General features: G+C 39.4%; 1 protein-coding gene across 1 annotated transcript in view; it reads right to left on the minus strand.

The window, feature by feature from the left end:
• Positions 1-2,569: 2,569 nt before the first annotated feature.
• The window catches only part of SNX14 (sorting nexin 14), a 55,699-nt gene continuing 42,566 nt past the window's right edge, over positions 2,570-15,702 (minus strand). Inside the window, exons 23-28 of the mRNA XM_010297183.1 lie at positions 9,354-9,477; positions 8,661-8,825; positions 7,517-7,612; positions 6,725-6,816; positions 6,568-6,624; positions 2,570-2,775 (exon numbers count right to left, since the gene is read on the minus strand). Of these exons, the coding sequence (XP_010295485.1) occupies positions 2,737-2,775; positions 6,568-6,624; positions 6,725-6,816; positions 7,517-7,612; positions 8,661-8,825; positions 9,354-9,477 (573 nt within the window). The 3' untranslated portion in view covers positions 2,570-2,736. The remainder of the gene's footprint in view (positions 2,776-6,567; positions 6,625-6,724; positions 6,817-7,516; positions 7,613-8,660; positions 8,826-9,353; positions 9,478-15,702) is intronic.

The raw sequence follows: 15,702 nt of genomic DNA on the forward strand, positions 1-15,702 counted from the left end.
GCAAAGTATCAGTGAGTACTAATGCTCCATCATAAAACCAAAATGGGATACTTCTACCTTGTCAGATTCTTGTAGCTGCTTTAGAGAGAGAGTTAATTAAGTTCCAGTAATGTAAACAAGCTTCTAGAAATGGATTTATTATAGGTGTGTATACCTTTCTTTGATCTCCACTCAGGGTTAAAGCTTTCTATCTGATTCTATTCTGCTTTGCTTCCAGTCATATTTATCATACCTATAGCAATGCCTGAAAGACCTGGATTAAACTCAGTGTCATTAAAAGCATGAGGTCCATTTACATGCAATTAAAAAAATTTTTCCATTTTACTTTTGAAGATGTAGCATCTCATTTCTGTTTTCCATTAATAAAGGACACAATGAAAGCTTGATTTAATTTTGATCAATTTTAACAAATTGAGTCTATATACTTCACTATTTGATTTGACCAGTTTGGGGACTGTATCTAGAGTGAGAACACAACCTATGATTATGTTTCATATCAATATGTACAATTTTACACCTTTTTCCAAAGACCAAAGCACATGACTTCTGACCCTGTATCGGCAACATTCAGAGCACATGTCAGATACACACCTGGGCTCCTGCAGCACCCTTTGGAAGCAGCCCAAGCCCAATGGCTTTTTACACCATAACCTGGCTTTATCAATCATAATTGTGATCTTTTGGGCCCCTCACTACAAGAAGGACACTGAGGTGCTGGAGTGTGTCCAGAGAAGGGTGACCAGCTGGTGAGGGGTGTGGAGCACAAGTCTCATGAGGAGTGGCTGAGGGAACTGGGGTTGTTGAGTCTGGAGAAGAGGAGGCTGAGGGGAGACCTTATCGCTCTCTACAACTACCTGAAAGGGGGTTGTGGCGACGAGGGTGTTGGTCTCTTCTCCCAAGTAACTAGTGATAGGATGAGAGGAAATGGCCTCAAGTTGCGCCAGGGGAGGTTTAGATTGGATATTAGGAAAAATTTCTTCACCGAGAGGGTGATCAAGCATTGGAACAGGCTGCCCAGGGAGGTGGTGGAGTCACCACCTCTGGAAGTGTTCAAAAAATGTGTTGGATGTGGCGCTTCAGGACATGGTTTAGGGGGCATGGTGGTGTTGGGTTAACAGTTGGACTTGATCTTAAAGGTCTTTTCCAACATTAATGGTTCTGTGATAACTCAGAAGCCTGTCTCCTCTACTGGAAGGCTGTGTTTAAAAAATAAACAGCTGTAAGAGAGAGGCTAATGAGCTTAGATCAGAAATCAGATTAAATGCTAAATATACATTTCTGTCACTATCCAGAAGTGATTGCTTAGAAAAATAATCATCATTTGCACTCATTTATGAAGTCATTTGGAATTTTGTCCTCAATGTGTTTCCATGTTGTTTATTGCTATATTAAACTGATTCTCAATGTTATAAATAAACCTGCTTTGCTCTTCTGGAAAGCATACTACATTTTTTCAGACCGAAGCTACTTGCCTCTTAAATTCACCACACCTGCACATTTCAAGGAGAATGTGCATTAAGATAAACATTCAGTATGCTTAAATTTCAAGACCTCATTGGTTTCCACATAAATCCAAGGGTTGCACATGAAAAGATCTGGACTACACAGCTGCATTAGGTAAGTTCTGTTAGAAGAGGGAGACAAACAACAACTGACCATGACACACTACTAGTTATAGCAGTGATAATGTGTCAATACCAGCCCCTAAAGTTATTAGTTCACAGAATGGTCCTCCCCAAATCAACATAAAACCAGTAACAGAGGATACATTTAGGGACTGAGCTGTACTTGCATGCCAATTTTTAGAGAGTTATAACTCCTTCGGCATACCCAGAGCGAAACACCACAGTACACAAAAGTAATACAAAAAGATAACACAAATTGTGCTGGCAAAGAACATTAATACTGCATTAGATTGTTTTTTTGTTTTTTTTTAAAAGGAGAAAACATGTCTCTTCATAGAAGAGTGGGCCAACAAACTAAGGCTTACAGGAAAAATCTTCCACATATTTTCATACTACCAAATTTTTAGAAAATGCTATGAACACTCACATCCTCTTTTCTAAACCCGTAAAGAGGATGTCAGAAAAAAAAAACCCTCAGATAAGAAATCACAGAAAAATAAAGGCTAAGGTAAAAGTCCAAACTACTTTTCACACCCATTATTATTTTTTAGATTTGAAGGTTAGATATTAAATAAACTACACACATGATCTTCCATGCTCACAGAAAGCACAAAGGCCAAAGATAGCTCTGAGATCATGTGTATGCAACATTCAATCACGTAATTTTGTTAAAAAAAAAAAAATCAGTAAGATTTGTTAAGACAGTTAAAAATAACTTCATGGGAGCCATTCTACAACTTCTTCCAAACAGTTTTTCCACATATCCTTCAAGGAAGACAACAGTAATTGCTCTTTTAGCAAAGCATATGTTGGCTGATCTCCCAGCTGTCTTATTTTACATCATCTTGTAATTTCACATGCAGAGATTTTGTGGAAATTAAGTTGACTTTTACTGATAACACCTAGAAGAAATTTTAAATAAGAAGTACAGATATATAACTTATTGTAACTGATATTACATTTTAATGTCTTTATTGCATAAAGAGATTTTTTTAGAACATAGATTTTGTTATTTACAAGAAAATATACAATGCAAGGTTAAAATGTCACATGTCCATTACAGTGGTGCACAGCAGATGTTTCTACTGGGTGTCCAGCAAAGTCCCTGCATTCACATCCAACATGACGCAGAGCTAGCTTCCTTTGGACCCTGCCAAACAGTAAAGGAAAAAAAAAATTAAGTTTGAAAATGTGTATTTATATATAAATTACTGAACTGAGCTGCAATGACTAATAATATTTGAAAACATCAACTTGAAACTAGAGTTTGGAGAGAGGAAGTTTACTCTTTCAGGTTTTTAATACTATTTCTCAGAATAGTTATTTTCTTTCTTTCTCTGGAAGTTCTCACCTCCCCCATTCCCAACTGCTAAATACAGTTTAGCTGTCTTAGGACAGCAATCTTCTTCTCTGGAAATGGCACTGGCATGGTAGTTTTTTCAACTGGATTTCTTTCCTTCCTCTGCTAGGAATGCTTCTCCTCTCTCAGCTCTCCCTTGTCACACAGAATCACAGAATCACTAAGGTTGGAAAGGACCTTCAAGATCATCAAGTCCAACCATTAATCCAGCGCCACCATGTTCCCTAAACCACATCTTGAAGCACCACATCCACACGTTTTTTGAACACTTCCAGAGATGGCAACTCCACAACCTCCCTGGGCAGCCTGTTCCAAAGCTTGACCATGCTTGTCCTTGCATCCTGTCTGTCTGAGACTCCCAGGGACTGGCTGTACATGGTATCAAAGGCAAAACTCACAACGGGTGTTTCTCACCTCTTACCCTTAGACCTTGTTCACTTACGCACACTGCCATTAAACACAAGACGTATCAAGAGATCCAGTATATATCTGCACTGGTTATGTGTAGCAGGCTATACCTTCAAGACATCAGATCTCAAGAGTGGGGAGCAGACTGACATCCCCACACTAACAAAAATGTTGCCCTTTCTCCCATCGCCGTTTCCCCTGCCGAAGGAGCAGTGCTCAAAACAAAATTTCCAGGATCCTCAGATTTCCCCTTAAACGCTGACCAACCTGAAATATTTTTCTGTTCTTCACTGTAAAGACAATCACATTTTGGTATCAAGCAACTCAAAAAGGACCAGTCTCTGCTGAACAGAGAGAACAGTCATTGGAGTGATTTCCCCCTCCCCTCAATATAACTGATTAAGAACCAGTCATTACTTTTAAACTTTAAACATTACAATTGTTGGGAGGAAACAATTCTCTTTCCAAGCGGCTTCACAGTCAGTTTTTTCAGTGATTTTGGGGAATTTTTTCTCATAGTGATCCCTCCTCAGCTGCATCACTCAGTCCATCACGAGTGGACCAGGTCCCACTGCCAAACATCACAGCAGCAGTACTTTGTTCTGTATTACCCTCAGTACATCCTAAATAGGAAAATGGCTGAAGTTCCTAGGTGGAATATTTTCTCTTCCTTTCCTCTACTGAAATCTGGGCCAGCAAATTCCCTCGCTCTGGTGCCATCGGCTTCAGTCATGGGACAGGGGGCCCAGCCCTCAACTCTGCTGTTTCACTAGGACCAAAGGTAGCATCAGAGGTCCCTCCTCAGTGGGTGGTTCTCTGATGCATTGCAGAGCAGGCACACAGTGTCACACAGTTACATGGAATGAAAGAATGGATTAACTTGTAAAAACCTTAATCCAAATTTAAATTAAATAACCTTTTCTTGATATGTTTTCAAAGAAAAAAAAATTTCATCCTATTAAATATACACGTTGTTACAGAACCACAGACTGGGGCTGGAAGGGAGCTCTGGAGGTCATCTGGTCCAACCACCTTGCTCAAGCAGGACCACCTACAGCTGGTTGCCCAGGACCATGCCCAGATAGCTTTTGAGTATCTCCAAGGATGGAGAGCCAACAACCTCTCTGGGTAACCTGTGCCAGCGCTCGGTCACCCTCACAATGACAAAGTGCTTCCTGATGTTCAGAAGGAACTTCCCGTGTTTCAGTTTGTGCCTGTTGCCTCTGGTCCTGTCACTGGGCACCAGTGAAAAGACTCTGGTTCTGCCTTTACATCCTCCCTTCAGATATCTGTACATATTGATGAGATCCCCCTGAGCCTTCTCTTCTCCAGGCTTAACAGTCCCAGCTCTCTCAGCCTTTCCTCACAGGAGAGATGCTCCAGTCCCTTCATCATCCTTGTGTCCCTTTACTAGGGTCTCTCCAGTATGTCCATGCCTTTCATGTACTGGGGAGCCCAGAACTGGACACAGCTCTCCAGATGTGGCTTCACCAGTAGCTGAGTAGACACACAGCATCACCTCACTCGACCTGGTGGCAACACTCCTAATGCAGCCCAGGACACCATTCACCTTCTTGTTAGCAAAGGGCACACTGCTGGCTCGTGATCAGCTTGGTGTCCACAAGGACCCCCAGGTCCTTTTCTGCAAAGCTGCTTTCCAGCTGGGCAGCCCCCAGCTGGGTTGTTCCTCCCCAGGAGCAAGACTTTGGATTTCCCTTCCATGAAGTTCCTGTCAACCCATTCTCCAGTCTGTTGAGATCCTTCTGGGATGGCAGCATGACCCTCAGCCTTTTCTTCCAGTTTTGTGTCATCAGCCGCCTTGTACTCTGCCCCATCACCCAGATCATTAATGAAGATGTTAAATAGTACTGGACCCACAACTGACCCCTAGCCTCCAACTAGATTTCATTCCACTGATCACGACCCTCTGGGCCTGACCAGTGCTTTAAAGACTATTTAAATGCTTAACACACAAAGCCTTTAGTTTTTTTCAGCATCAACTGAAGACCAATATTCATATATACACACACACACACACACGGGATTCCTGGAGAAGTTGTGGATGCCCCATCCCTGGAAGTGTTCAAGGTCAGGTTTGGACGGGGCTTTGAGCAACCTGGTCTAGTGGAAGGTGTCTCTGCCCATGGCAGCGGGGGTGGAACTACATGATCTTTAAGGTCCCTTCCAACCCAAACCATTCTATGATTCTATTAGGTGCTGAGATATGAAAACATTTCAGCAGAGTAAAGCAGCAGGGCTAAGTCAGGTTTTTTCTGCAGCACATAAGTCACCAGGCTACCACTTTATTCTTTTAGGTCTTCTTTTGTTTGTTTTTAACTGTTTGACCACTGGCAGGAGGCTGCCAGCTATAGAGCTGATGCACAAAGTAGGTTAGAGTTGCTAAGCTGGCCTCATTTCAGTGAAAACAATGGAAGGTGCCCTAGCTTGTTCTGTCATCTATTATTTGTTTCTGTTTATCATGCAAAACAAATTGCTGTGGCACTTCACAGTTCTCAGAAACAGGGCTCATGCAACAACCACCTGAATTATAAGTGAGGGGGTGTTTTGTTTGTTTATGTCTAGTTAACTAACAACTCCTGCTTACCGTGAAGACCAAGTTGTAAACTTACTACCTAAAACTTTGTGAAGTTTTTACATACTAAGTACAAATATCAGATGAATGACAAACCTAATGATTTTTACAGTATTTTGTGTTGTGCGATTTCTTTTCTCCTCTATCTGCTTGCAGTGACCAAACCAGAGCTAAGAAACCCTCCTGCCAAATATTCTCAAGAAAAATGCTGAAGCTCAACCTGAGCTCTGCATGCTGGATTCACTTCCTAAATCAGGAAATGCATAAGACAGAGTGGTGACAATCAATCAAAAAGAAAGGCACAGAGATCCCGACCGCTGATTGAGCTTGTCTAATTCTACTGAAAGGCAGCTCAGACTTGCTGTATGCTAGACAAATGGGCCTAAACGGATTTGGAAAGAGCTAATTAATAAAAATGTAAATAATCCAGATTTCCATGAGTTCAACACATTAGTAAAATACAGATTTCCCCCAAAAGTTAGAATTAGTATTACAAAGGAAAAACAGCAAAAATGTACCAACGACCAGACTCACTAGCAGCTTGAAGAATTCTGCAGCTCTTGAACATAGTTAGCACATACCTTACTCAGCTCTGGAAAGAGTTCTTGAATCCCAATGTCCAGCAGAACATAAGTTAACTAAAGGAAAATAAAGAAAATGAAGATGACTCCAAGGCAACATTACTGCTTTTTATTTTTAACTCTGTATTAGAGAAGTTTCTCACGTGTTACGAGTTACCTGTTTGTTGAGCACTGGTTGCTGCATTCCATCAAACAGAAGCCTGATGCCTTCGTATTTAGCCTCTTCCCCAATGCACTTGCCTATTAAATCTAGACCAGATACACAACAAATACACAAGTCCATCAGGAAGCACAGGAAAACAGCTGTACGATGCAGTCATAGAATACTCGTCAAAAAAAAAGTTTAAATTAAAGAAACAGTTCAAATTTTTTCTGCCTAAAGTAGTAAACAGAAAAAACGATCACTCCTTTGATTCCTCCTTTTTTCCTCCCTTTCCTTCAGGGCTGCACACCTAAGTAATTATTACACTTCTTATAATATCCACATGTTGTCCTAATACATTGTTTAATAAACGACAAGCTGAAATTTTTAAAGTACTTTCTAAATAACTTAGCAAATGGGCCCCTCTTCCTTAGTTTATACAGTGTAAGGAGAACTCTTATTTATCGCCTGGCTTCATGATGTGCCTTTTTTAAGCCAGATTTCATCCAGATAAAACACAAAACATAGGAGCATTCTAAAGATGAAGACATTATGGTATTAAGTATATTAGTAAAGCTCTTTATTTCCTTTATGTCTTTATTAATCCCCATATTTTCCCAACCTTAGTCAGCTACACTTACATGATAGAACTGAACTCCTGGGTTTTTACACCTAGTAGCAGTGTTCTAGTCAGCTCAATTCTCAGCAGCGTATTATTTGAGTTGTAAAGCTAACGTGACTGTATTTGGGTTATATATCTGCTTGAACAATTAACCATACTCATAGGAGAGTCATGAAATACAGAACCTGGAATGTATCTCATCATTTCTTCAAAAGTCTGCTTCGCTCGCTTCTGCTTATCCTGGAGGGAACGCGGTTCGGTATTCTCACAGAACACAGCATCTGCAGCGAAGACATATTGAAAAAAAACAATCTTTAGGCAGCTATGCATCATGACGTATAAAATGTGTTTCGGATTATGGCTTCGAAGTTGAACTTCTTTTCTGTATGATCTTGACTGGAAGGGAATTCTAGCCTTGCCAGATAATGTTCTTTTGCTTACATTAGCCTGATTTGGATCCAGCCCCATCTGTGTGGAGGACAATAATCTTTTGCCAATTTGTTTCCATTCTTTTCAAATTTTTAAAGCATTACCTTCTAGGTTTGGACCAATTCTGCTCTGGGTTAGTATGATCTCCTTACTTCAATTTCCCTTATACTTTCAAAACTAGAAGCAGTATTTATACCTTGTGCTAAAACACTGTCTGGAACTGTCAAAAATTTCAGATTTACCTACAAGTAAGAAAACAAGAATTGCTGTTCATCAGAAATATTAGGAACTCAGTTTTGGTTTTAGGCTTTCCTTTCCTGTCTTTCACAAGCTTTCTTTTTGGCTTGATAAGGACAGAGATGTCTTGATTCCAGAGCTTTGGCCAGATGTGTGGTTTAGATAGGACTGTAGTCAGACAATCCTTCTCTACGGTTATGAGGCCATTTTTAAACTTTGTTTTAACCTTTCTCCCCTTCCCTTATTTGACGGTCAAGAACACTCAAGCCCTCTCAAAAGCCCACCACAAAGGGAACAAGAAAAATTAACAGTAAAGGACTGTGATGTAGCACACTAGTGAAAAGTAATTTAAAGACTGCATGAAATACTCATGCTCTGATATACTAAACCACCTTTATTCTGTTTTTCTTGTTCTTTGCACACCTTGGCAAATCATTATTCATAATACTTTGTTTGGTAATCATCATTGACAGACAAAATGGCTGTCTCAGCACCTTTCCACAACTAGCTTTTAGAATCTTTTTATAAGGTCCACTTGGTTTTTAAAATTCCATTAGCTTTCATCAAGCATTGCAAAGTTTACTGCTTGGAAACTTCACAGAAGGTATTTCAAATATGAAACTAAAGCAGTATTTTCACATCAAAGATGTAACTTTTACTAACCTCTCAGCAGTGTTATCAGAGAAACCAACCGGTGCTCCTGAAATAGCTGTTCTAGCTTATAATGCAAGTAATAGTCTGTGTACAGTTCCAATGTATTTTTGAAAAGAATTCTTCCTCCCATCAAGAGGTGATGCAGCCAGTCAGGAATGCGGAAAACTACCCTACCTGCAAAGTTACAGTAACACACATTTATAAGGTTCTCCTAATACCGATGATAAAGGAATCACTTATTCAAAAAGAGAGAAAGAAATTGCAAAGTAATAATATTTTGGTTTTGTTAGTGCAACGCTGGAGGGGACGGGACACACACACACCCCCCCCCCCAAAAAAAAAAGAATCGGTATTCTCCAGATTATCAAATATTTCCTTTAACTATTTTTATTAGTTCCCAGAGTGTACAAACAGCCTAGGCACATCTGAGAAGAGGGAAGGGACCTAGTCCCATAAGCTTTTACTCTGAGATGCAGAAAGGAGGAGATCTAACAAAACAACTGAGCAATAATAAAGGATAAATTATGATATTTTAGCACAGCAATGAAGTCTTTTAAAGAATGACTGTCTTCCTAGGTTGTATACTGTTAAGCTTGCAAGTACTGAATTATATACGAGTACTACAATAAAATTTTGTTTCTTACCAAAGAACTTCATATTTGGCAGGAAGTATAAGAATAATTACGAGAAATAATTTCTTACCAACATACATTAAGTAGTCATAGACTCCTTCTACAGTCATCATTTCCATGAAGTAGTTCTGGTTTTGTCGTCTTTCTGTATTCTCAGACCGGTTTGCATTATTCTTGAACAAATCATTGAAAAGCTAAAAACAGAAACATTGAGACTGAAAACATTGCATTCAAAGGCAAAAAGGATAACCACCAGTTCTTTGGTTGTGTTTTTTTTTTTGTTTGGTTGGGTTTTTTGGGTGTTTTTTTTTTTTTTTTTTGGTGTTTTTGTTTGTTTGTTTTTTTTATTTTTGTTTTTTGCGTTCTTTTTTTTTTTGTTTTGGTTTTGGGCGGGGGTGTGTGTGTTTGTTTTTTTATAATTAGAAGTAGCTTTTTTCCAGACCTTTCAAAGAACTGATCAGTTTTTGTTTTACCTTTTTTTTTTTAATTCTTCATTTGTGAGCCCTTTTGTTCCTGGTACCTTCATAGAATCACAAAATCATTAAGGTTGGAAAAGACCTTTAAGACCATCAAGTCCGATGATCAACCCAACACCACCATGCCCACTAAACCATGTCCTGAAGTGCCACATCTACACGTCTTTTGAATACTTCCAGTGATGGTGACTCCACCACCTCCCTGGGCAGCCTGTTCCAATGCCTGACCACTCCCTCAGTAAAGAGATTTTTCTTAATATCTAGTCTAAACCTCCTCTGGCACAACTTGAGGCCATTTCCTCTCGTCCCATCTTGACCTTATCCCATAAGTAGTCCCATACCACCTAGGCAGTATTCCTTCCCTTCCCCAAGTCAGTAGGCTTCAGCAGCTGGAAAGGAGGCATTCTCTGAATCCTGAGGCTCTCCACATTTGACAATACCTAGCAGTCACCATTAACAGTTTATTTTAAATTATCTTATCCCCGAAACTGTTGCTCTAAAGATAAAAAAGAATTTATACAAAATACTCTGTATTATGAAAAGAAAGTTCAAAAGTTTATGCCAAGCTTCTAAAAACAAATCCTAGAACTAGAAGCAAATGCAACATAATTATAGTGTTGCCTCATTTGACATGATTGCTACTGACACAGATTTTTCTGTATCACTCCCAAATTAAAAATAGTTCCAAGGAACAGGAAGTAATTTGCTTATATGTGGTTCACTTTCTGTAGAGCAATTCTCCCTGAAATAAATAAGGCCATAAAGCATCCAAATAACAACAGGCTCTGAATCATGCAAGTCTCTAAACAGAATGCTCTGCACTCTTAGGAAAAATTACATTAGGAAATCTGGCAAGACGCAGGTTTTGACTTGTACTTCTTTAAGCCCTCTCTTTTGTTAAGTGCTGAACTGCTGGCATTATCTTCACAAAGCTCACTCAAACTAAACATCACCAGGTTATTACATAAATTACATGAAAGAGCAAATGTGGTTAATACACTGGTGGATGACTGGTATCCAGGAAAGTAACAAACCTAAAAAGAACAGGTAATTATTCACACCTACTGTATGAAAGCATCCCTGGTATGTTGTTTAAAAAACCCTGTATAAACTGAAGTCTATATCCTCCTCAATATTGAAACTAGGACCCTGGGAAAGTCTTAGTTGACTCACTGTAACTTAAACAAGAGCCTCATTTATTTTTTAGATACACCCCACGACCTGACAGAGGCGATACATGCCAAGCCAACTCAAAGCAGCCCATTGTGCAATGTAGATACAGGTTCAGAGGAGTGTGCACTGGCCAAACTAAAGCATTAACAACAGTCCAGTAGGTGACATATAAATAAAAAAAATCAAACGTGAAGGCCATCTGAGGGCAAAGCTTTTTGACCTCCAAAAGTTATTTCAACTTCCACCCCAAACCAGCAGTATCTTTTGGATGTAGTACGTACCTTGGCACATGGATAATCTTGTTTTGCACCTTAAATATAATGGTTCCTTGATCATTGTCAAGCTTTGAAAGCTTAAACTCTTGCACATGGCATTTCAGAAAGCAACAGCAGATCAATGCATGCCAAAATTACTGAGCCAATGAGCAGTTTCTGTGAAGTATTCCAGTGTAAGTATGTATTCTACAGTCATTAGCAATGCACATCTGAAGGATGCAGCAATCATAACACAAAGTGGCATTACATCTCTATTTAGGTGTTTTGCACTTTCCAGGATTTTGGCTTAGAGGAATGCCAAGTGAAAAACATACAATTGGATATCTAATACAAAAGTTGAGATTATATTCACGATTCAGATAAGCACTTGATTTTGTTTTTAAGTGTTTCTGCACATGTATTTGAGATGTGATACAATGCTCACTGTTGTAATTAGACTAAAGAAAAGCAAGACGAACTCCAATGTTATCATTATTCATATGTTTAAACATTAACTGTGATTATGACCATGAAATATTCTTAAAAGGTTTTCAATGAGGAAATTCCACAGATAGGTACTGGTTAATAATGGCAGCTAAGCGCTGAAGCACATGAAAGATAAAAAGCCTGTATTAAGAAAGATACCAAAGTAATCCCTTGTACAATAGGTTATCTATTGTACCTTGATAGGAAAAGCTAGCAAAATAAGTACAAATGCTTACATAAGGTGCCTGATAGAAAAAAGAAAGTTACTCAATAGTGAGTGCATATGCAAATATACACCCATACATTCCAGCACAGGTGTGAAGTTTATAGAAGCAATACCACAATTATAAACAATATCTACAGCCAGAGGCATGAACCTCTCCACCATTTTTCCTGATCATTTGCAAAGTACAGATGACTATACCAAAATGGTAAGAACAAAGGATGTAAGTGTCTGAACCACATTAGTCAGCGTCTTCCTCCAAGTAACTATGCATAAACATACATTATACTGTTGGTGTTCCAAAAGCAGTTTTTATTGCTGTTGGCAGGTCATCAGAAGCCAGCAGAACAATGCTTTTATAGGCATATTTTGCAAAGTCTGCATCAGCTGAGAAGTCCTGACCTATTCTAGCAAGTCTGACAAAAGTACCTTCAGAAGATGGTAGAGCTGCTTAGACCTTCAGAATAGAAACATAGCTGGGAAAGCCAGAAATCCTGCTGGTGCCCCTACAAGGGGGAAGCAGTGTTTTTTGTTCACTTGTTTGTTTTAAGCAGGGAGATTGGTAACTCTTTCAGTCTAGTGGATCTGAAACAGGATAAAATGCAATTGCTACTGGCTGTACGGGGGTTGACTACCCATGTTCAGTATGCATTTTTAACTGTAAGTCTTTCCACCAATATTTAAAATATAGGCACACACCAGGAATATTCAAAAGGAAGCAGCAGGCAGAACATTTTTCAGAAAAAGTAGGTACATTTCTGATTGAACTCAAGCTTTCACCTGCCCTGACAGACTTTCAGGCATTTCTTATTCAGCCTGTTGATGAAGAGGTAGTCTGGGTGTACCCTGTTCACGGCAAGAGAGTTGACAGCACAAGCACTGGGGAACATGTATTGTACTCTCAGCAGCCTCCGACATGTTGATACTTGAATAAACAGGTCTGTGTCAGGCAAGGTATATGGGAACACTGTGGCAATACAAGCATCAGCTGGAGACAGACTCTAGCATTTACAAAAAAATTCTGTTTTGAAGAACTTTCTTGCTGTGAGGTAACATGCTCTTTTCAGAGGTGGGCACTCAGAAAGTGCCGAACTTCTGACTCTTCAGCTGCCTGGCAGATCTCCTCACTGACTCCATACAGGCAGCTCATCGTGCTAGCGATTTAGCATTCATCTCTATCACCAGCTTCTGTTGCGTAAGGGTGCCAGTCTACTGCACGGTGCTTCTATCTTCACAAAGATGTCACATAGCACAAGAGAAGTGAAACTGCAGAACTGAACAGCTGAAGTCTATGCCAGATGTATTTCTGGGGTAGGGAGGGGTGTTACCTCAATCTACCTTTGGTCTGGCCTTTGGGACTGAACACTCTTAATGCCTGCATTCCTAGACAGCATTTTCCAGCTTAGTTTCATCTGAAATAAATTCAGTTAATGAGTTCTAAGACAGCTACCTAGTATGAGAGAAAAAGCGATAAGCGGAGACAATCAGGAGATTTTCTTCCAAAAACCATCACTGACCTGAACTAAAGAGGGCTGGCAGATGAAACCAGTGTGGCTTACAAATCAAATCCAAGAAGCGACAAGATATAAATGGTGCAGTGTTGTGGCACATGGCACAAAGCTTTTCCCAAGTGTGGGCTGACTTGAGGAAGGGAAAACCATCTTCCAAAGAAGGCACAAGCACCCCGACAAATCAGCAAGAGGGATGAATTTCACAATGTGCATGGGAAGCCTCAGCAGAGACCCTAACACAGCACAACCTGGGATATCAGATTTCTAATTATTTGCTATCATGGGAATAAGTGTGTGCGCTCTGGCTAAGCTGATAGATGGGAAATCAGTGAGAAAGCAGTCAGCACGTGAATTCCTTATGCATACATGCCTCTGCTGGTCAAAATTGGTAGTATAGTTTGAGCACAAACAGATATTGACTATCTGATCATAGCACTGCCTCGCAGCATCCCCCAAAGCAAAGTGTCTTGAGCACCCACCATTACGTAACAACCATAGCTCTGCAGGAGATACACTGAAGTCTCAAACTTCCCATCCATTTGCAGCAAATTGCTCCCCAAAACAAAACAGATTTCTTTTGGGAAAGAAAAAAGAAAATTTAAAATACATGTAGAACCTATTACTTATTCATAAAACAGCTAACTAGAAAAAAGTTGCTTAGAAAACCAGTGAACTCACTCTCTCAATAGACAGTGAGAAGGACTGGACAGCTGGGGCTAGCCTGATCTTTTTTGGTCTCTACAAAGAAACTCTTATCTCACGTCAAAACAATCTCCTACAGGGTAATCAGGAGTTCTAGCAACAGCTTTGATATGAACTCTACAAACTTGCCTCCAATGGAGTGCATACTTGGGTGTACTTAGTCAATGGTGATAAGGAGGTTTCCCCCACAATACTGTTTCTGAAAATGGCATCAGAAAACAGAAGGCAGTAAAGATCTAAGTTTTATTCAAGGAAACTTCCGTATTCCAAAATGAAAGCCAAACTGCAGCCAGCTCTTTGCCTTCCTGGGATCACCATGGTTGAAAAGAATTGGAAAAACCTCATTTCACAGACTCAATTTCTGTACACATGTTCTTTTACAAGAATAACATACTGACACTTCAGAGTTTGCATTTTAACTGAGCAATCCTATATACATTTTTTTAACCTTGTAGAACCCAAAATGGTTTTGAACACCACTTTAAATTTTGATCCTTTATTAAAGTTTTTCAAGCAAACTACAGAAAGAACCCTGTCTTCATAGGAATACTTCAGAGTGCAAAGCTTATTGCTCAAATATTTTATTTAAGCATCTTAAATGTATTAAAACTACTAACTTCAGTAGTTCTCGACAGATCACAGTAAAAAATTAACTGATTGTTCACACTATGCTGTCAGCTGTTTTATAAAAAAAACATTTGAGTATTTATGCATGCATTGTTTCTAGCACAAGTGAAAAACTCCACATCCGATTTTTAAAACTGCATTTATAGTCCTCTGAATAGACAGCAACAACAAAATATCTTACAACAGCAAAATATCTTAACCTTGGAAATAGCGTTCAAGGTAAGAAAGGGCTTGAAATGAAGGCTACTCATTTTGTGTGTGTGTACGTGTAAGTTAACACTACAATTTGGCTGTAGTAATTCAGACTTCAGGTTTAGAAGATGAAATCTAAACAAATTCATAGGTTTAACTCCCATTGCACTTAAGTATAAAAGTTTTATAGCTGCAAATTCTGTAAGTGTCATAACGCTATAAAAAAGTCCATAGTGAGGGAAATCAAAAGGTCCACTTTAACAGCCCATCACCAACAAAAACCGGAAATGGATCCTGGGCTTCTAGCTCTTGCAAGAAGAGAATGGGCATAGACAGTACTTTTCACCAATACTCTTCCAGTCTCGAACTGTTTTCAGCTAAAGAAAAGTTCAAGAGCTGGATGACGTTTCTCTCTAGGTGTTCACCCTGAATATATTTCCTTTTCTGTGAATTTGTCCAGTCTTACCTTATAGTTGTTTAAACTTCTGGTATTCACAACATCTTTTGGCAAGGAGTTCCAAAAATCTATTAACCATTGCAAGAGATACCACTTTTTGTTTTGGACCTGGCTCCTACCACTTTCATTTAATACCTCTTAGTTTTTGCCCTACAAGAGAGAGGGGAAAAAATCCCCAATCTTTACCTCCTGCTCTCTCACGCTATGCGTTATTCTTTATCACAGATCTCCAATTTATCATTCTGCAAAATGAAGTGTCCCAGCTTACATAGTCCAGTTTCAACTCCACTTCCCAAAGCTAACGAGACAGCAGAACAG

Source organism: Phaethon lepturus, unplaced genomic scaffold (genome assembly GCF_000687285.1).
Source record: "Phaethon lepturus isolate BGI_N335 unplaced genomic scaffold, ASM68728v1 scaffold10861, whole genome shotgun sequence".
In the NCBI taxonomy this organism is placed as follows: domain Eukaryota; kingdom Metazoa; phylum Chordata; class Aves; order Phaethontiformes; family Phaethontidae; genus Phaethon; species Phaethon lepturus.